Raw genomic sequence first — 20859 nt, 5'->3', positions numbered from 1 at the left:
TAAGCTGTTTTGTGACTAATTGTGCTTTAGCTGAGTTTCCTGCGCATGCGCACATGCAAGGTCGTCCATATATACAGGATTAATTCAAATTTTATGACTTGTATTATATAAATAAAAAATCTACCGCCTGTCCTTTTGGAATCATGTACCGCCAATACAGTCAGTAAGACGTTATAAACACACTCCACAATTGTTTTATGTTGGAGAAATAAAAACCGTAGTAATAAAACCGGCTCCGACTTTATGCTCCTGATCTCCGCCTGTATAAAATGCCGGCTGCGGGCGGATGCGGCTTTTCCGCTCTCCTGTGCGCCTGTCGCTCGGCATGGCACCGGCAGACGTGAACAAAGTGCTGGAGCTGAAACTTCAGCTGAAAGAAAGCACTGAAGGACACACGGTATTGTTCTGCTCGCACCACCAAGAGGGAAAAACCAGTGGGAGAACGTGGCTCTCCAAAAACAACAGGGAAAACTAGTTTAGTTTGGGGCATGCAAACACTCTCAGTGTGTGTGGGTGGGTGGGATTAGGGATGTATGAGTGAAAAGGTAAAGGATGATAATTTTCTTTGCTTTCTTAAAGGTTCATCCACATTGGGTGTGTGTGTGTGTGTGTGTGTGTGTGTGTGTGTGTCCTCATACAGGTGGACAGCCTTTTTGCCCCACTGACTGAGGGCAGGGGGGGTGCTTGGGGTAATGGTGTCCTGGCCTAAAAATACTGCAGCAGTTGTCTCTCCGCCTGTCCAGCTGTCAATCTAAAGAACAGCATTAGAAAGCAGTTGTCCTGAAGGACCGTATGATGAAGCGGCTGATTTCTTTGCTGGTTTTTTATTAATTTCACAATTTGCCCCTCTTCAGTCTTGACATCTTTGTCACCTAATAGTTTTATTGCATGCACATGCATGGTGGCTGTGTGTTTTCTCTCCTGCACAGCCGTGTCAGTGGGGTGTAATGGCATCACCCAATTATAGCCATTTGACAGTGGAGTAGCATGTGTGCATGGGTGGGTTTTGCCAAACATAGTGACTGCTTTATCAGCACAATGTGGCTTTCTGTTGAAGTGTCAGGACTGACCTGGCAACGCTCCTTAAATGGAGTGCGTTGGATTCCTGCATTTAGGAAAAAAAAAAAAAGTTCTGTGCAACTCTTTACTTAGAGTTTAACAAAATGTAATGTCTAATCAAACAAATCTTTTGCCTGCAGGAACGTCGATACTTTAATTTTAATTATATCCTGATTTGTTTAATGTTTTATTGATGTTTTTTTTTTTTTTTAACTGCAGCTTGTGAAAACCTTGAAGAAGCTTCAAGAACTAGACATAACCCTTGAAATTCTTGCTGTAAGAAATTACAATCTTTTTTTTTTCCTTCCTAATAAATGCATTGCTAATTTTAAGGACTGGTTAAATATATTTCCTCTTTTATTAGGAAACTGGAATTGGTAAAGTGGTGAACTCCTTTCGCAAACACGATGATGCAGGTGAAGTCGCCAAATCGTTAGTGCACCGATGGAAAAAACTGGTTCAGAATCCAAGGTATTGGACGGAAAAATACCTTTTGGGTCCTTTAATATGAAAAAATGCAATTTTTACAGTTGTTTTGGTATAAATGAATGTTTCTGCTTGTTATTTAAGCACTGCACAGAATCATCCCAGCACCCCAAAGGAACCGTCTAAGACCCAAAATGAACAAACGGACCAAGAAAAATGTCCGACTTCTCAGAATGCAGTTTGTTCTGAAAGGAAACTTGAGAACGAAAACCCTGAACACAAACAGTCCAGGAGTGTTGACGGGAAACGTAAAGTAAAGCCGATCACAGGCAAATCGAATGACTGCGTAAATAACGCCAAGGAAGACGGCGTAAAGAACGACTCCGAGGTGTGTCTCGTGTCGCAGATTTCAATCCCTGATGGAAAAACATTCCAGCCAAAGGAGAAATCGAGCAGCAACTCTCACGCCGAGCGAAAGGACGACGCCAAGTGTAAAGTTTCCGACGTAACCAATAAATACAGGCCTAAAGTGTCAATGAAGGGCAAAAACAAAAGCCATCAGAGTGAGGAAAAAAGAGCAAAGAACCAAAAGAAAAGAAAAGAAAAAGACAATGACATGGAAAAGGACTTGGAGATCGATGACTCTGGAATGCCGTCCATGTCTTTTGAGGAATGCTTGAGTTATGATCTTGAGGCTCTGAAACGGAAGAGAAAATCGTGTGAAAGTAAAAACATGAAACGCGTCAAGCTTGACCAAAGACCGGAGGTCAAAACGCATGACACAAAGCCAGGAACATCCATTCCCGAAGCCCCGATCAGAGCGGTATATACAGAGCAATTGCTTACGATTTGTAATCTATGGCTGTTTTTCAGATTTCTGATTGGATGCGTATTGATTCTTAGGCCCCGAAGAGATGCGTGATGGACCTGCTCAATGTGCCGTTACCCCCGATTTCTCCAGAGTGTGAGGATGCGTCTCAGTATCAGTACTTTACAGAAAAAAAAGGTTTGTGGTTTCATTGTTCATCCATTTACATTACACAGAAAAGTCTACAGTGATTTTTGGTTTTTTTTTTGTAAAATGTCCAGACTGAGATTAAAATAATTAATTCTGCATGACTCACACACTCTGTGTTAATAGCTTTAAAATTCATTATATCGTGGTTTGTCTGAAAACTTGACCTGATTGGCTGATGATCGTTCTGCCTCAATAACAATCGTAGGATATAAAGTGGGACAGTGAATGTAAACATTCTCCAGTGACCTTTCTCAATGGAGGGTTCTGCTTAATATGGCAAGTTTTATAAAGGCACAAGATGACGATTTGAGGAACTGAAAAAATGTAAAAAAGAATTGTATATAAATATAACTAATGAATTTTTTCCATTAATATAATTTTTTTAATGCATTGTCACTTTTGCACCTCAAAACATTGTGGAAAGCTTTAAATCCTCAATGCTGTTAAGTGACCAGTGTATAAGCAGGATGACCCACAGCTAGTGGATAATCTTTGATGAAGATCTTGTGAATCACACCTGGTTGTTCCTCTTCCTTAAATGTCGCATGGTATTTTTGAATCTTTACCCATTTGGTTTTGGTGAGTCTCTGCCCCACTGTAGCTCTCGGCTGGAGGAGTGGAACTGAATGTGGTCCTCTGCTGATGTGTTCTCAACATCATGGTTTGCTGTATGTTCTGAGATGTATGTTGCTCACCACCACTGCGTAGAGTGATTATCTGCGATCATATCTGCTCAACCTGCTGCTCACTGACTTTTTTTTATTTTTCTAAACTATCTAGTGTAAAGTCAGCACTGTAATGCAGTTGATCTGATTGTTTTGAATATTAAAGTAGCTGTGACTGTATGTTTGTATCGCACCAGTCGATGAAAAGGCTGCTGAGGACTGTGAGGAAGCCCCAGTGTTCACTGGTCAGAGGCTGAACAAGAAGATGCAGGTGTACTCTGGGACTAAGGTCGTGTTCCTCCCCACCATGATGACCTTGTACCAGCAGTGCATCCGGACACTGCAGAACAACATTGACTGTGAGCGATGCGGATGGACGTCTTGGGTATTTGATGAGGGACGACTGGCGGATGAACGTTTTCTTCTCTTTTTTTTTTTTTAGCTATTTATGAAATCGGAGGCGTGCCGTTTGAAATTTTGGAGCCAGTGCTGGAACGGTGTACGCCGGAGCAGCTGCTGCGGATTGAAGAATGCAATCCTGTAAGAGGTTAAAATACGTGATTATTTATGCAAGGCGTCGTGACCCTGTTCTGTTGAGATTTCAGAGGCTGTAATATTTGAAAATAAACATAATTAGGAAAATATGAATATAAATTGTGACATCATACAGGTCTTTTTATAATTATATTGTTTTAGTTGGGAGGGGAAAAAAAAAAAAAAGATTCCTCAAATTTAGAGCAGAAATCTGGACAGGGATAATAGATAACACATGGTGGTTTTTTTTTTTTTTTTTTTTTTTTTTTCTTTTAAATAAAAGACGACAACTAGCATTTGAGTTTTTTTATTTTTTATAAAAATAATAAAGAAAATGTTTATTATTATTATTATTATTATTATTATTTATTTATTTATTTTTTTTAACCGCTTGCCCTTCAGGTGTACATCGGAGTGACTGATCACCTGTGGGAGAAGCACTGCATCAAAGACTTCAGGAACGCTCAGCTGGAGGAGTACGAGTCCTGGAGAGAGATGTACCTCCGACTGTTTGAAGAACGAGAACGCAAATTCAAAGCTCTCACCAAGAGCATTGTGTCTGCTCACTCTGGAAAGCCCAAAGGTAACTATTGTGTGGATTGAACCTTGAAAATAATTAACAATTTGACGTGACTTGGGCATTTGGGAACGTTCAGAAAATGCGTCACTGTACCTTAACGGTGTCCAGTGGTGAGATCATTAGTGTCCTGATGAATAAACTGAAAAGCTCATAAATGGGCTGCTGATGGCGTTAGTTTGGACTATAAATAGTTTATGAATAGTGAAACTATGGTTCGTGATTGATCGGGAGGTCAATGGATGTTGGTGTTTCAGTCCAGGAACCTCGTGCACTCACTTATCTAATCCAGAATGTGTGGTATGTGTCACTCGTTCAGACTTCAGCCATGTGACGTTAGTAGAAGCCTCACAATCAGATGACCTTTCGGTTTTGGCCTGAGGTGGGACTGTTAAAGGCCATTTGTTGATCTCGGTTTTAACAGCAGGTGGTACTTTGTGTTTTAAAGGAAAGGTTTTATTTATTTATTTATTTATTTATTTACACGGTTGTTAATGAAATGTGTTTGTCAACAAAAGTCATTGTGGATGAATATGGTTTTAACTCTATGGCCCTTTTTTTTTTATTTCCAAGTTAATTTTTTTTGTAAACACTCAGTTGATTTTCAATTTTTTTTTTCATGTCATCTCTTGGATTTCGCTGGTTTTCCCAGCTGTTCTGTTTTCCCCCCTCAGGAAGACAGGTGAAGATGGCGTTTATCCATTCAGCTGCCAAACCACCTAGAAACATCCGCATCCAGCAGGAACTCCACGGCACAGCAAACACCGTCCTTTCTCAAACCACAGATAAAGTCAGGTCAGTTCTGACCAGATCCTCACACTGACACACTGACACGAGCTTAATCAGAAATAATAGTTAGATATTTCTGACTTCTCAGATTATCATCCTACAAGTGAGAAATTAAAATAAAGAGCTGTCTATTGTTTTTCTATCTGATCAAATGCAAATAATCTAATCTAATCTAATATTTGGGGCTCTGACTTTGTGTTCAGTGGAAGAATTAGTGAGAGCAGAAGTCGACCAAGCCTCAGTGAGCCTCCTAAACCTTTTAACACAGGATCAGGAGCCAGCCAGCCCCAAGAGCCACGACGGATCAGACGTAAGTAAGGCGTCTGTGTGTCCTTGTTTTATGAACTCTGACCGTCCAGTGAGTTTCTGATGTAAGAGGCTGGAAAGAGCTGGAAGCTTTTCTTTTAGGCTGCATATAATTCACAAGTGTTTATCTTGATATGTTTACGGTTATATAATTATCTTGGGGGCAAAAGAAACCCAACAGACAGAAGTGGGATGTAAAGAGCAGTCACGGTGAAGTTCAGAAAGATCCGAGATGTTGAGTCAGTGTGACTGGGTTGCTAGTTTACAGAACGTTGCTAGTTTTCTTTGCAGGCATCTTGCTCAAACTGTTTCAGTGTGTTTCTAAATGTCTTCCATGGTGAAAGAGTTCGTCACATGGGTAATTTCGATTGACTGAATCCTCCTTTTTTTTTTTTTTTTATTTATTTTCCAGGAGTTGCACCAATGATGGCCAAGTCTCTGAAAGCCTTTAAAAAGCAGTTTGCACGTAGATGAAGGACGGTGGTGATGGAATTATGGATTACGCATAAATCGTAATAATCCCAATACAACTTCTTTTTTTTTTCATGGTTTCAGAGATATACTGCTTTTTCTTTTAATGTCCGAGTATATTTTCTATATGAAAGGACTATTATGCACTTTCATTCTGCATTAGAACACACTGCTGATGTGATGTATTGAAATGCACTGTCTGAATAAATTCAATCAAAGGAAGTGCGTGTGTGTCCTCTTGAGTACCTCCTGTAGAACTGTGTGTAAATGTCTCGTCTCCATCTAGTGGTTTATAAATCCTGCTTGCGTTCTTGTAATTAAAAGGGGAAGGAAATGGAGAGATGGAGAAGGGACACTGTGGATGTGTTGGTAAATCCTGTGTAGTTCATGCAATGATTTCCAGGCAACAGTGTGAGAGACGGACATACTGAAGAGTTTTATGAAAGGTGTTGAAAATTGGGCAAATAATATGAGAAATGAGACCCAGGAGGCAGCAATTAACCTCTTTTTAACATGAAAAGGGACAAAACATAACCTAGCAAACTTTTCAGATTTCCAGTTTAGCTCATGAGCAGCACTGAGATACTGTGACATCATAACTGGAAAGCTTTAAACAGTAATTGCCTGAATGTTTTTGTAACATTACAATATGTTTTAATGCAAAATGACCATAACAATCCAGTAGTATTGGTGCACAAAAAGGAAAGTGCACTGTATGTATTATCAAAGGTTAATATTTATTGCACTTGGGGAACCAGGAAGAAGTAATCATGGATCTGTAACATGGTGAAGATGCTGATTACCAGAAGAAACGGGTCCATACTGCATCCGTCGCTCCGATTATGACTGGTTCCATCATGACCTAATTATTTCATTAGGAAATACACAATAATTCAAAGGAGACAATTAAATGAAGTAGACAGAGCTGACTTATTACTTTCCTATCAAAAAAACTTATTTATTTTGGTTTTATTATGAAGAAAATGTCTTTCAGCAGCATTCCTATATTCACAAGATTCATTAAACTAGTTCTTTATTTTTTTTAATCTAAAGTAGATATACACATACATGCTTTCAAAATGTTCTTCCGAACGAATACACCTGTACCAGAAAATGCTTTTACAACCTTTTTGCTCTTCTACAGCTGTTAGAGACGTAGCTATCGACAGCAAAGGCCCATACCTGTCACCGTGATGTTGATGAGATGTCCCATAGCTGTGGCCTTGCTGTGCTGACACGAGGCTTTGCACTGATAAAAGCCGGTGTCATTGAGCCTCAGATGAGTAAACGTAATGACTGCATCTTGTTGCCTGAACCCACCATCCCCAGTGATTTTCGTTTCATCGATACGGAACGAGTATCTTTCAGGATCATTGAGCGGCTGACATGGACCTTTTGTCTCCGAGAGGCACCAAAAGAGCGAGATGTTTCCACAGTGCTGTTCCTCGTACTCGGCCGTGCACTTCAGTGTCAACTCCTGTCCTTCTGCTCTGCTCACTGGGCGCCTTGAATATTTCACCTGCACTAAAATATTCTCTGGAATAAAAGTGATTTTAATATAAATATATATAAAATATATTATTGAGGTTTGAAGAAGATATAAAAGCAGGACTCACCCGTGCAGGTACATGTAGATGGAAATGTACAAAGAGAAATAAGGAATAAAAAGAAACCAGTGATGAGCAATGACATGACTGCTGCTGCTGCTTCTTCTTCAGTGAGCTGTGAGATCTCAACTTCTGCAAGGTTCACTTCCTCTCTCAGGAAAACAAAACCCAAAACAAACTGCTTGTAGGCTGAGAAAAAAACTTGTGGTTCAAAAAGACAGATTAGACAGATAAATTGAAAAGTAAAGAGATAAGCTAGAAAGTAGAAGTAAAAGTAAAGAAGAATGTGAGAAAGCTGATTTTTTTTATATCTCACATTAAATTAATTTGATTTCATAGTCAAACCGATGGTTCGGAACTGAACTGCACACTCAGCAAAAAAACCCCAAAAAAAAAATCCTTCATGTGACCATTTTGCTGGTTTTAAAACTCCAAACAGCTTGAACGTTCCTGTTCTCAGTCTGTTATGCAATGAAAGTCCACTGCATCTCCACATTTGTTTGCAGAGGGGAAAAGACCTGAGCTCATTTTAATGTAGATTTCGATTTTTATTTCGATTTTTTATTTCGATTCCATGAATATTGCATTGTTTTTTTTTTTTATATCACTCAGACATTAGTTCATGGCTGCGTCCCAAACCACATAATGCGGTCATTAATATCGTGTCAAAACAAACAGCATGTCTGGGATAAATATCCGTTCCTGAATCCTCCCCGTACCCTAAAGCAGCACGTGAGAATACACAAAAGTGCACCCAGAACTAGCAGATTAGATTTTTTCACAAGCAGAAATGGTTCTGGCTGTTGGTCCGATAAATATTTACCAACCGCTGTGGCTGTGTCCCAACCCGCACTCCTCTGAAGTGTTGGAAAGAAGTTTGGGATGGAAACCATGAGTGTGTGTGTGTGAGTTAAATGAGATGAGTAACTGAGATGACTGTGCCTGTACTGTCTGTGTGCAGATTTCCATGAGTTCCTAAACGTGAATCATGCTGCAGCATATCTACACATACATCAGCTCCAGGAGAACAATGGCCAATCAGGTGGCTCATATGATAACCTCACAGTGAGCCATGTGAGTCACAACCAGATGCCCAAGCCTGGAGTGGGAGAGCTTTCAGGTTTTTACACACACACACACACACACACACACACACACACACACACTCCCATACACAGTAATACAGATGCTGTTATCATGCAAATCGGTATGTCAGGATGCGGTGGTGGTGGTGTTGTTTGTGTGTGTGTGTGTGTGTGTGTGTGTGTGTATGTGTGTGGTCTTTTATTCTTTATTATTATTGTTATACCTAATATTTTGATTTATTACACCTTTTCAGTGACTGTATTACATTTGGGCAGTAATGTTAATAATTGAGTATTACTTAGTGTTGCCAGGCGCCTGAGCCTGTGCCTGTGCCTGAGCCTGAGCCTGAGCCTGTGCCTGAGCCTGAGCCTGAGCCAGAGGAGCAGAAGCAGATCTTCTCCCACTTCCACACACAAACACACCCACTCACACATGTGCTCAAAATCCACTCGCTGAAGCAGAATCCTCACATTGTGGCCCTGTAGGAACAGTTTGGGGTACACATTAGAAAGTGTTTAAGCTCCGCCCACTTGCCATGATTGACGGTGGGGAGTACTCGCTCTACTTCCATAACTATAAGATAAAATACAAACAAAACACAAAGACATCTTTCTTCTCTCTCTCTCTCTCTCTCTCTCTCTCTCGCTTTCTCCCCTCTGCAGGTGAGCATCTGTTGCTATTGATCAAGGAAGACCACCAAACTACGGTGGAACCTGGTAGAATTACTGGCATGAGGCTGAAGCTCGAAACCTTAGTGCTGAGCCTTCTGAGTCTTTTTTTCCCCAGCTTTATTTGCTTAGTTAAAGAAATTCATCATGAATACAACTAATTTTGCTCTATTTTGTGATGTTTTGTTTAATAAAAAGGGTATGCTGGTCTTCCTGGCTTCTTTTTCAGCTGTTCCTGGGGTTGTAGTCAGCAATAAAATCAAAAATAAATGTATTTTTACTTTAACATACAACATTGTGCAATATTTTGCTAGTTTCAGGATCTGGAGATTCTGTGACTTTTGTGTTTTGGCCACTAGATGCCGCCACTGGGCCCCTATTGTTTACCTGTTGTGTTCCACCTGCTCCTTGTTTGTATTGTGGGTATAAGTTGTCTTTTTGTCATTTGTTCTTGTTTATTTATTGTCATGTTGTACACTTTTTCCAGAGCTATATTTTGAGTTTACTCTGGTTCCCCCGAGTCTCAGTGTAAGTCCTCGTGTTGTGATTTATTCCTGATTTGTATTTCGAGTCTCCTGTTGTTCCCCGATACACGTTAGTGTTAGTCTTTTGTGTATCTTCTTGTGTGTATCTTAAGTCCTGGTGTTATTATTTATGTTTGATATGTTACGTTGTGTGATTTCTTGTGTGCATTGTTCTCGAGTTCCCCTGGTTTGTGATTAATGTACAAAGCCTCCCTATGGTGGACTGCTAGTGTCAGCCACTCGCTCTAGCGACATGGGTTGAAGCCCCACGTCTGACTGAAAGAACTTTGGAAATTAGCAGAGACCCTGGACTTTTGGAGGCAAACACAAGGAGAACAGGGGGTGTCGCTCAGTGTTGAGGCCCCACTGGAGGATGTTTTGCATCACCCGAGCACTGCAGCAGATGTTTCTCTGATTCTGAGCCCCGACAATGAAGTCGCTCTGCTCCGGAGCCCTACAGTGAATGTTTCCCCAAAGCCCGAGCCCAGATATGGAAGTTTCTCTGCTCCCGAGCCTGGACAAAGATGTTTCTTTGTTCCTGAGCCTCTCAGAGAGTTCCAGAGAGACGGCACTCTGCTCCCAAGCCCCATGTATCTTATGTCCCGATGTTATTTCTTATGTTTTTATGTTACTAGTTATCTGTTAATCTGTAAAAACCCCAGGTTTGTTATTAATATTGTCTTGTCATTTGTTTAGGTGTGATTTCCTGTGTGCTTCTTCTCGAGTCTCTCTAAATTTGGTTTTGTTTTTTTTATATTTCATGGGATTCTTTTGAATTGTGTGGTTCCTTAGTCTCTTTTTCTGATTGTTCTGGGTTATTGTGTATTTATTTATTACTGTTGATTTTGTTTTTGGACTTTTTTTTTTATTTAAATTTCTAGTTTTGGCCCCCTGGTCTTCTGCCCCGTTTCCAAATGATACCCCAAGTTTTAGAGGGGTGTTCATTTTGTGTTGGTGTTTCCCCAAGTTTTTTCCATTGTAGGTTTTTTGTTCAGTATTCTTTGCATTTTTATTGAGATTTATTGCATTTATTTTAATTTTTTATTTTTATTTAAATTCCTATAGTGTCTCTGCGACTAGGTTCTAACGACTCTCGGTGTCACGCTGCTACTGTCTGCTGCTTGCTCTTGTGACCCGGGTTAACACCTGCACCAGACATCTAGTTTTTAGAGAAAAGCTGCAGGAGGAAAAAACAAAGCAAAAGCTTTATTTTCATTTTGTTAAACTATTAAAGGTAGGCCATGGCCAGCAAGGTTGAAAAAAACAGTAAGTCAAAAGAAATCAATTTTTTAATGAAGAAACAATATGGCAAAAAAAAAGAACATGAAAGTGCAGAGCACATCAATATTCCTGAACCCTTTCTGTTGCGATGGCAATGAGTTTTATTTATCACTGAATGAGCTTTGGTACTTCAGTACTTAAGAGCATGTACTTTAAAACATCTATTTTCACCTAATTGTACAACAGGCAGTGCCGCATGTTCCAAAGTCAATTCTTACATCCAACCTGAAATCCTAAATAACCCTTAAAGCAAAACCCAAAAAAAGTCACTGCATTTGCAGAATATTTTATTTTATTTGAATTTTACACTGAATAAATGCAGATCGTGAGTCAAATCAAAATCAGAAAAATCTTTATTGCCATGTGTGTTTGCACTTACAAGAAATTTGTTTTGGTGACAGGAGTCAAGTTGCACATTAAAAATAAAATAGGGGTCTATAGAGGTGCAGTCGTTGGTGAACAAGGAGAAGAGCAGCGGGGAGAGAATACATCCCTGGGGGGCACCGGTGCTGAAAGTACAGCTGTTTGACATGAATTTCCCCAGTCTTACTAGCTGTTGCTCCACTGGTGATCCACTGACAGAGCTCAGGACAGCGAGCTGATTAGTTTGGGATGGCGGAGTGTGAGGATGATGGAATTGAAGGCTAAACTAAAGTCCACAAAAAGGATCCTCACATAAGTACCTGGTTTGTCCAGATGTTGCAGTATGAAGTGCAGTACCACAACCCAGACCGCATCATCCACAGACCTGCATGGAGTCAAGCAAGGGTCTGGTGATGTCCTTCAAAATAAGCCAACACCAGTCTCTCAAATGACTTCATGACCACAGATGTTCGTTATAAAACAGACATCGTCACACAGAGGGAGAGCTTTGTGGAGTGTTAAAAGTAACTACTACAGAGAATGGGTTTTCACTCATTTTACTTTGATAAGCTGAACATATTTGGACTGTTTAGTACACAGATATAAAACGAAATGATTTTGAATCACACTATTTGGTGAACCCAGATGATGTCTGGTTTCTTATGTCCTCACCTGAAAATCATATAATATCGTATATGCCAAGGAGGACGACGAGCTGCAGATGAGCTTCCCTGAGACGCTTTGTGACAGTTTGAGCAGAAATTCTTTGGTTATGCAAAGCGATTGTTGCAGCAGCTGTCCGGGTGTCTGGTCTCAGACAATCTTGGAGGTGAAGATGCTGGATGTGGAGGTCCTGGGCTGGTGTGGTCAAACGTAGTCTGCAGTTGTGAGGCCGGTTCGATGTACTGCGAAATTCTCTGAAACGCCTTTGTAGACAACTTATGGTAGAGAAATTAACATTCAATTCACAGGCAACGGCTCTGGTGGACGTTCCTGCAGTCGGCATCCCGATCGCACGCTTCCTCAAAACCTGCAACATCTGTGGCATCGTGCTGTGAGAAAACTGCACATTTTAGAGTGGGCTTTTATTGTGTCCAGCCTGAAGCCCACCTGTGCTGAACGCCTTGTGTTTGTGAGCACCCTTAGCAATAAAAACACCTCCCAACCGGCCTACGTGTGTGTGTGTGTGTGTGTGTGTGTGTGTGTGTGTGTGTATTGCATTTAGCATATGCTTATTTCCTTAATGACATTCCTCACTTAATGATGAAGATGGAGTATTAAGACATTTTGGTATTTTAATGAATTAGTGTTTAACTGTTGATCTCCTTGGTGATGCCAACGTTTTCCTTGACGTGTAAAATCGCCACAGCACCGCAACATACATTCGTTTCTCAACGCTCTGACATTTATTGATTCTTCTCATGACCTTGTTTGTTTTCTCACTTCCAATGAACGAGTTTCATCCAAACCTCAATATCTCTCAAACAAGCTCCGATCGACGAAGACCACCTCAGACCTTCTGCGACCTAAAGATGGAAAAATCCGGGATTAAAAGCTTTAATATCAGCTTTATTTATTGTTTTTGTATATTAGTATTGATTACAGTAAATGAAACCGATTTGTTCAGAAGGGGGTTCAGGGTGGAGGAATGGATTTGCTGGATGATATTATAGTGTTATTGAACTTTATAAGGCGTGATTTTTCAGCAGTGTACGTGGTGAAATGGTGTAAAGTTGATTGTTGAGTAATAAATATGAACGCAGGTAACATCGCGCACCTCTTCCTGATTATTCCCCCTCTTCCGCTTTCCCGACGAACTGGGCGTGGCCTGTAGTGGGCGGGGCTCCGGAGGAAAAGTGTGTGACGCCAGCATGGAATGAAGGAGTGAGTTGTGAGAGTGAGAGAGAAAGAGAGTGTTTTCCGGGTCGGAAAGTGGAGGAACTACGAGGAAATAAAGTCGAGAAGGTGTGAGAGACCAGGCTCTGGAGAGAGAGAGAGAGAGAGAGAGAGATGTAAATCATTTCAGGTCTGGTTGGAAACACACGATGGAAAGTTTGTGAACATTCCGTGCAGGACGAGATGAACGCGATGGAAGGCGCGAGCGCTGAGACGGAGGACTGACTCGGTTTTTAGTCCATGGTGGTGTGTGCGGTGTTGAAACCCGGCCCGGGACGTGGCTCCGACGCCTGCGCGTGAGATCGACATCAAAGCGGGAAGGAAGGAAGTTGAACAGAATTGTTACTAAGTTGCGGTTTTTGTATCGTCGCGGGTGACGCGGTTGTGCGTCGCGGGTGTCGCGCGCTGTCGGTACCAGCTCGGGATGTTTAATTGTATCCCCCTGTGGCGGTGTAACCGTCATGTCGAGAACATCGACCGGCGCCACTGCTCGCTTCTTTACGTCCCGGACGAGATCTACCGCTACCACCGCAGTCTGGAGGAACTTTTACTGGACGCGAACCAACTCCGAGACCTACCCAAGGTGAGAGGCACAGCACGGACCCCGGGGGGAACAGCGTCCGCTGCCTGGGGGACCACCGAGACCTGAGTAGCGCTCACAACATACTGAGTGCTCCTCAAGCTTTCTGTTTCTCAAAGTCCTTTCCGTGTTTGTGCTAAAGTGCGTTTGGGACTCAAGATCAGAACAGAGTGGAACAGCTTCAGCATGTGGCCTGAAACTTAAACCTTCCAATCTCAAGGCCTGGGTTGGACCAGAGTCGAAGATTAGACGTTTATCTTTTGTTAGGATGGAGAGCAAGATTCCAAATTTCCTAGTTTACAAACCTCCAAACTTCAAAACATAAGTAGTAAACTTCAGTAGATTTAAAGATTCCAAAATTCGTTCGATTGCAAGATTTCAAAAGTCTCACATTCCAAACTTCCATAGATTTCAATTTTCCAAAAGTCAGAGGTTCCAGAATTTCTTAGGTTTCAAAATACACTACATTCCAGCCTTCCATAGATTCCAAAATTCCAAGTCATAGATTCCAAACTTCCTAGATTGTAGATTGTAATATTCTAAAAGTCGTGGGTTTCAAAATTCCTTCGATTTTAAATTCCTTACATTCCAAACTTCCATAGAATTCAAACTTCCCTAGTCTCCAAGATTCCAAAATTCCCAGATTTGGAAATTCTTTAAATTTCAAGAGTCCTGGATTACAAAATTCCTCAGATTCCAAGCTTCCCAGATAACCACAGCTTTATATTTGTGTGAGTGTGAGAGTGGCTCGGTGTAATCCGTCATCAGACCAGCAGCTCAGAGAAGCATTAAAAAGCTGTGCTGAATATTAAACCTGTAGAAAGAACATTGTTTTATGGCGATTGATGTAAAAGTTGAATCAACTCGAGTAAAAACAACTCGAGCAGCTTTGAATGTTGGGGTTCCTCCGGTTCTGCTATTGTGTGACGTGTTGGTGCTGAAATAGTTTTTAAGGAAAATCAATTGAAGAACAACGTGAAAATGTTTCAGTTCACGTTGTTCTTCTTGGAGCTTTACAGGTGTAATGAAACTCCAAGATGTTCAAATGAATCTCATTGGACTTAAAACTCGAGTCTCAGGGGTTTAATTTAAGACCTAATTAGTTTGGCAAGATGAGTGTTTGACTAAAACTAAACTTAGTACCTACACAGGTTCCGTCATTCCTCCTTAGTCAGCACCTGTTCAGAGTCACGGTGTTTCAGACTCTGTCGTTAGATTGTTTTATTTTTTTGAGAAATTGAACTAAATAATTGAGAGAAAATGCTGCGGTCAGAAAAGTGGAGGAACCGTGGTGATATCGCAGTCGTGTATGATCAGGAGATGAAGGAGAAACGGTGGAATTCTCTTCCTCTCCGCACTCGGTCACAGTGTGACACTCGTCAGTCTGGTGAGCTACACGAGTGTGAGACTGCTCCCTGGTGTGTCCTGAGCAGCACTCTGAAAATATTTGATGGTCTGCCTTCACATGCCTCGTGGAAGCTCATGATGGTCTTCCCTCGTCCTGGTTGGTGGGCATCATTCGATGGAGCAGAGCTGCCTGATTCTTTGGAATTGGCTCTGACTAAATGATGATGAAATGCCCCCAAAATCGGCCTCGTACTATTTTAAAATGAGAAGTATGGTATATATTAGGTATATGATGCAGTTACAGATGTTTAAAGCATTAAGCAGATGATGTAGGATACATGATATAAAATAATACTCAACAGTTGAAAAGAATATTCTAGAACAAGGATCTCATACCCTTTAAAACCAAACTGATGTTTTGGTGTGCCTCTAGCTGAGGGCTCGTTACCCCTGTGCTCAGGCTGCAGTGAGAAATAACTTTCAGACTGAAATGGGAAAAATGCACAACTGGAACTGGTCAGTCCTGTTCCTCAGCTTCGGAAGTGTGAGGCAATAAGATGTGACGGAACGAACCAGTGAGAAGTCCGGTTCATGTCGGGGGCGATTACGATGCAGTGCATTTGAATGGGATTCTGTGTGTGTGTGTGTGTGTGTGTGTGTGTGTGTGTGTGTGTGTATAAGAATCAGCCGTGCTGTTTGTGTGTTATGTTAATCAGCTCTTGGAACTGGTACCAAATATTTCAAGGGGTTCCAAACCAACCAGCTGCCCAGGAACATAGATTTTGGTTTTGGGTGGATTTTGGTGAACTTGTGTTCAACTGCATTCTATAAAGCAGGTGTTTGTTGTTGCCATTCTCATGAACCTGGTCTTTATTTTGCCCACTTTAGAAGTAAATGGGAACGTCAGGAATGTTCTCAGTGATTGCACAACATTGATGAAAGGTGGAATTTTGGCTTTTTAGAACAATTTTTAATTGTTGATGAAATGTAGTTTGTTCTGTTAGTTGGAACTCTACCCCACTGAGCCCTGTGTTTTTATCTCCCAGCTTTTCCTCAAATCAACAAAATACTGTAAATTGGTGGACTTTAGGAATGAGATAATAATTTCATGTCTCTTGACATGTTCTGCAGTAGCAGTGTTGAATGCGCTGTGCCGAGGTGTTCAATTGACCAAAAGAGCTGCTTACTGTGTTCTCTGACATGTAAATAATCAAATCCCGCAGCAGCTCAGTGAAGCGGCATCGGATAAATGGGAGACTCTTTTCTGATCAGCCGAACGTGGTGGAGTTTGAACTAAAATGGTGGTGTTGGAGCTTCACGTTGACTTGTGTGTTCAGCACGGCTTTTAATTAGAGGACAATTTAAACTTCACTAAAACGAGAAGGTGATATGCTAATGTGGGATTGTACCTGATTCCTCATTTTTAATGTCTGAAATTTCTGTTTAATAACCGAGCACTCGGACTGCTCGGGCTTCTCATATTAGTAGATCTAATTCTTGGAAACAATCCTCATGACCTTGAGAAAGCATAACAGCGAAAGCCGTCTTACCCACGTTTACATTTCTATTTCCGAGGAATTAGTAATGTTCTTTATCAGAACAAACCTGAGCGAATAGGATCGCTGTAAAACAGCCGGGAGTTGAAGCGTCTGATCTCGAGACCGTCTCTGCACGTCTCCGGAGTTTCATAACAAGATATACGACCTGCATGTCCGAGTTATCGCGTTTGATAAATGATAAAACACGAGCAGCTACTTATTCACCTGCGTGTATAAACGTGAACCGAGCGCTTTATTTCACTTTCGTTTTTATCGAGTGCTGCAGTTCCACGTGAAGAATTTGTGCTTTTAACCTTTTCAGTGCATGAATGTGTTTCCTCTCTACATGGAGATGATAAGAGACGCAGGAAGTAGGAACGTGTCGAGTGTATAATGATAAAATTCTTACAAGGACATTATTTTTGACTGTATATGAAAACATATTTCTCTGCAAAGTCTCTTTTTCTGCTTTGAATCTTTCCATTAAAGAATAATTCATTATAGCATCTCCGTCTCGCTGAACGATGATCGCGGAGCTACAGCGAGATCGCTCGCATGATTATAGGCAGGTAATATTTCATGTTCCAGCATGACAATGCCACAAATCCAGCTCCATGAAGATCTGCTTTTCATGGGTTTCAGTGGATCTTGAATAACAAATCTTCACAATCTAGTGGAACATCTTTCCATACGCATGGAGGTCATTATAACATGAGCGTTATAATGAGCCGTCATCATTCCCGTGACTGATCTTCGTACCTCATATTGCTTGTATCGGATGGAAGAGCTACACGGCCAGTTCCTCACGTGAAAATGACACGTAAAATATAGTGTAAGAAAGGCGCTGTGGTCTAAAACAACATTCCCGAGATAAGGACGATGGTTTGAAAAGTAGGCAGTGGAGGAGGGGAAAGAACCTGTTCAACAAATGCAAAATGTGAGAAAGTGCAGAGCGCCAAATGGACGGTCCAGAAATAGTTCAAATTTCACGCACTCGGAACAAATCGCAACGTAACAGCCGATTCGAAACGGAGCTGATCATCGCTTTTTATTTTAGATTTACTGACAACAACTTCACTGTATTGCATGAGAGAAATATAATCTCGACTATAAACTATAAACTCGACTCGTATGAGGGATAAAGTGTAGATCGCCGCTCATTCCTGCACAGACCTGCTGATATTCTCTTCACTCGCTTTTCCAAAGCACTGTGGTGTATTTGATTAAGTTAATGAAGTTGTTCAGCTGTTTGGAGAACAAACAGGAGTGGCACAGAGCAGGGAGTTTGTTCGTTTGTTCTTTCAAGGCCTGTCGAGTGAACGCTTCATTTCCAGTCAAAACTGTGCTCTTGTTTTTTTTTTTTCCCTCTTTATAATAAAACACCTTCATAAGCAGGGCTGCAGCTTCACTAAACTACCGAACTAACTAAACCCATTTAGCGCATTTCACTGCCGTATTACATCAAAATACAAATCGATTTCTAATTGCTCCAAAAACGGTAACCGTTTTCTTTGTTTTAGTTTGAAATGATTCCAAACTTTGGAAACTTTGTAGTTTTCGTTTTCCTGAATCTTCTCCTCGCCCCTCGCTGTTTTTTTCCCCGTCCCTCCATTTTTTTTTATTCTGCAGTCTTCTGTGTTACCTGTCCAGAGCGCTCCAGAGTTTAGCGGGTGGTGCGTCAGTAATAATGGTCCGTGGGGAAACATAGTGCTCAGTGTGGAGTTAAATGACTAAACTAAGCATTGAGGCAAATAATTTGTATTCGAGTTACTCGAGTTACTCAGGGAATCTGTTCAGCCCTGGTTATAATGCAAGAAGATGGGATGGATTTACACGTGTATTGTGTATAGACAGACAGAAGTCTTGTGGTACGGTATTTGTACGTTTATGAAGCCAGTTTATGAACAGTTTATGAAATGCAGAGTTATGGAGGTTTATGAAGCCTGATGCAGGATAAAAAGATTTAAGACGTGTGAATGATTTATTGATTTCTAATCAGCGTCTACATCTCTAACCATCTCTACTTTAAGACCTGCTTTAAAGCATGACCTTCATCTGACCTTCTGTGAAATTAATCCAACCAAATCTACTTTCTCAGGCTTTTGGTCCATCCATCCATCCACATTTCTCTTTAGAAAGTGTGTAGAATTTTTATGAAATTATTATTGTAACCAGTAGATAAACCACTTGGTTGAAGTTTTTGATGGGCCTCATGTCTCCTTCATTTTCCCTGATGAGCCTTGAACTTGATATAACCCTATTCAGATCTCTCCTCTCTGCAGCTTTTTATATTCTCTGAATTTTTTTTCATTTAAAATTGCGGTGTGCTCCAGCGATTGCCTTGTCAGGGATAAATATCGTTTTCTTTCTGTCGTTCTCCCTGTGCTCGTCTTGTTTCGCTCGTCTTTTAAACCTATAATCTGCGTATCTTAAAACTTCTTAAAAAAAAAAAAAAAAAAAAAAGCATCACTGCTAGTTTTATATTCAATTGCCAATTTTATTGCCATTGAATTGTGTAGACACTCTGGTAAGAAGCTGAACGAAGTGCAGAATGATGCTATTGAAATTGTCGATCCGTCTGAGCGATTGATAAATCGATGGCGATTGTCAGTTTAGATTGTTTATAGAGCATCGTAGCTTATAGGCTTCAGGTTTACAGATTTGTTCTATAGCCACAAACCAGCGAGTGGCTTCCTAAAGCGGTTTTTAGACGTTTTCGTTTAAAAACTCTCCACGTCCACACTTTCGTTTTTAGTCGCGTCTCAAAAGTTGCACATCTGCACTGAAACGTCTGAAAATGTTTTTTCTATTGCATCTCGTTGCATCTTTTTTGTAAGATTCCGTTTTTTACACACGGCCTCAGTGACGCGGGCACGGCCTCAGTGACGTGGCACGGCCTCAGTGACGCGGACACGGCCTCAGTGACACGGCCATGTAGACTAAATAACGGAAGATTTGACAAATAAACACAATTGTTTTGTCTACATAAATGGGACATGATTTTCTAAATGGCACGAGGTTTTGTGGCTTCATGCCGTTCTGATATTATTGCTTTAATTTCCACATATCACATAGATGTCTGGTTGAAATCTTTATCGTGGTGCAATGACAAAAAAACATTCCTGAGTGGTTTCAGTGATTTATAGAAGCATCGAGTTCATTCATAACCTGGTCCAACATCTGCTCTGGATCTGATACTATGACGAAAAAGTGTGTTTTTGTGACGTCCATCTTTGTAAACATTATATCTTTAGAACGTGACGTTTATATACATGACTGAATTCAAAACAGGGTCAAGGTTATCACAAGGTCAAATCTGTGTATGACGTTTTGTCCCCTCCCAATAGCCTTCATGTATATTTTAAGGCGAACAAGAAAGATTGGTTCATGGCAGATTCGTCTGCTTGGTTCATTCAGATTTGCTTCACATATAACAGGAAATGATCAGGTTTTTGTAAAAGGTTGGTATTTGACTGATTCTTTAAACGTAATTTTTTTTGCTTTATAGCTGAAACCCCAGAATGTGCCAGTGTTCCTCACATTCTCTAGCTTCTCTTTAATCCTAAATCTCGATTCAGAAATCTGTTAATGTATTCAGCGGTACACTTTTAGACTTGAAACAAAATCTAGATTGTTGTTTTCTCGATGTAAGTTATAAATATTCGCGTACACAGTCGCTGTGCTGCTCGGAAACGGTGCTCCGGTCAGCAAAATCTCAAGAAAGAGGTCAGTTTCTGCAGTAGAACGGAGATTTGTGTGGTTTTATTCGAATGGTATTGTTAGAAGAGTGCGAGTGTGAGAGTATTGTGGTCTTGCTGTTGTTGTTGTTGCGCTACGGGAGTGCGGTGTCTCTCAGGAGACTGTAAAACTCGCAGGCCGAGCTTGACGAACAGGGCAGTTGAGATTTTTGTCTGACATCCGTTTTAACACGGAGACCTGTGACGCTTCGTGGGATTGAATTACACAGAAGACTTGCGAAGATTACATGTGCTCAGTTTGTCTAGATTTGTGCTGCATGTTGTACCAACAAACAGTTTCGCAGCAAAAATGTGGCTCTGTTGTGCTTCGGGGAAAAGAATGGTATCGATGCATTCCTTAACACACACACACACACACACACACAT

General features: G+C 40.9%; 2 protein-coding genes and 1 long non-coding RNA gene across 5 annotated transcripts in view; 2 read left to right on the top strand and 1 right to left on the bottom strand.

Moving 5' to 3' along the window:
• The first annotated feature begins 251 nt into the window (after positions 1-251).
• eloal (elongin A, like) lies at positions 252-9523 on the top strand. 3 transcript variants are annotated; one of them, XM_046862355.1, is made up of 12 exons: positions 252-397; positions 1279-1335; positions 1424-1530; positions 1630-2308; positions 2389-2491; positions 3366-3527; positions 3611-3708; positions 4105-4285; positions 4954-5074; positions 5272-5378; positions 8414-8572; positions 9201-9523. In XM_046862355.1, the coding sequence occupies exons 1-12, from the start codon at positions 287-289 to the stop codon at positions 9365-9367; spliced, it is 2052 nt and encodes a 683-aa protein (XP_046718311.1). In that variant the 5' UTR covers positions 252-286; the 3' UTR covers positions 9368-9523. The 3 variants fall into 3 exon arrangements, 2 of the variants coding, with proteins under 2 accessions (XP_046718311.1, XP_046718319.1); XM_046862363.1 differs by lacking the exons at positions 8414-8572; positions 9201-9523 and adding an exon at positions 5787-6067 and having other exon boundaries at positions 257-397; XR_006927450.1 differs by lacking the exons at positions 8414-8572; positions 9201-9523 and having other exon boundaries at positions 254-397; positions 4932-5074.
• Positions 9524-9664: 141 nt separating this feature from the next.
• LOC124394244 lies at positions 9665-11335 on the bottom strand. Its single transcript, XR_006927461.1, has 2 exons — positions 10883-11335; positions 9665-10523 (listed from the first exon to the last, which is right to left on the bottom strand). It is a non-coding gene; the product is annotated as an uncharacterized LOC124394244 (long non-coding RNA).
• Positions 11336-13268: 1933 nt separating this feature from the next.
• lrrc1 (leucine rich repeat containing 1) overlaps positions 13269-20859 on the top strand; it is a 31852-nt gene continuing 24261 nt past the window's right edge. Inside the window, exon 1 of the mRNA XM_046872708.1 lies at positions 13269-13853. Within this exon, the coding sequence (XP_046728664.1) occupies positions 13695-13853 (159 nt within the window). The 5' untranslated portion in view covers positions 13269-13694. The remainder of the gene's footprint in view (positions 13854-20859) is intronic.

The sequence above is a fragment of the Silurus meridionalis genome, chromosome 2 (assembly GCF_014805685.1).
Source record: "Silurus meridionalis isolate SWU-2019-XX chromosome 2, ASM1480568v1, whole genome shotgun sequence".
Classification (NCBI taxonomy): Eukaryota; Metazoa; Chordata; class Actinopteri; order Siluriformes; family Siluridae; genus Silurus; species Silurus meridionalis.
Note: the sequence above shows the minus strand (reverse complement) of the source record. Positions and strands in the feature narration are given on the sequence as shown.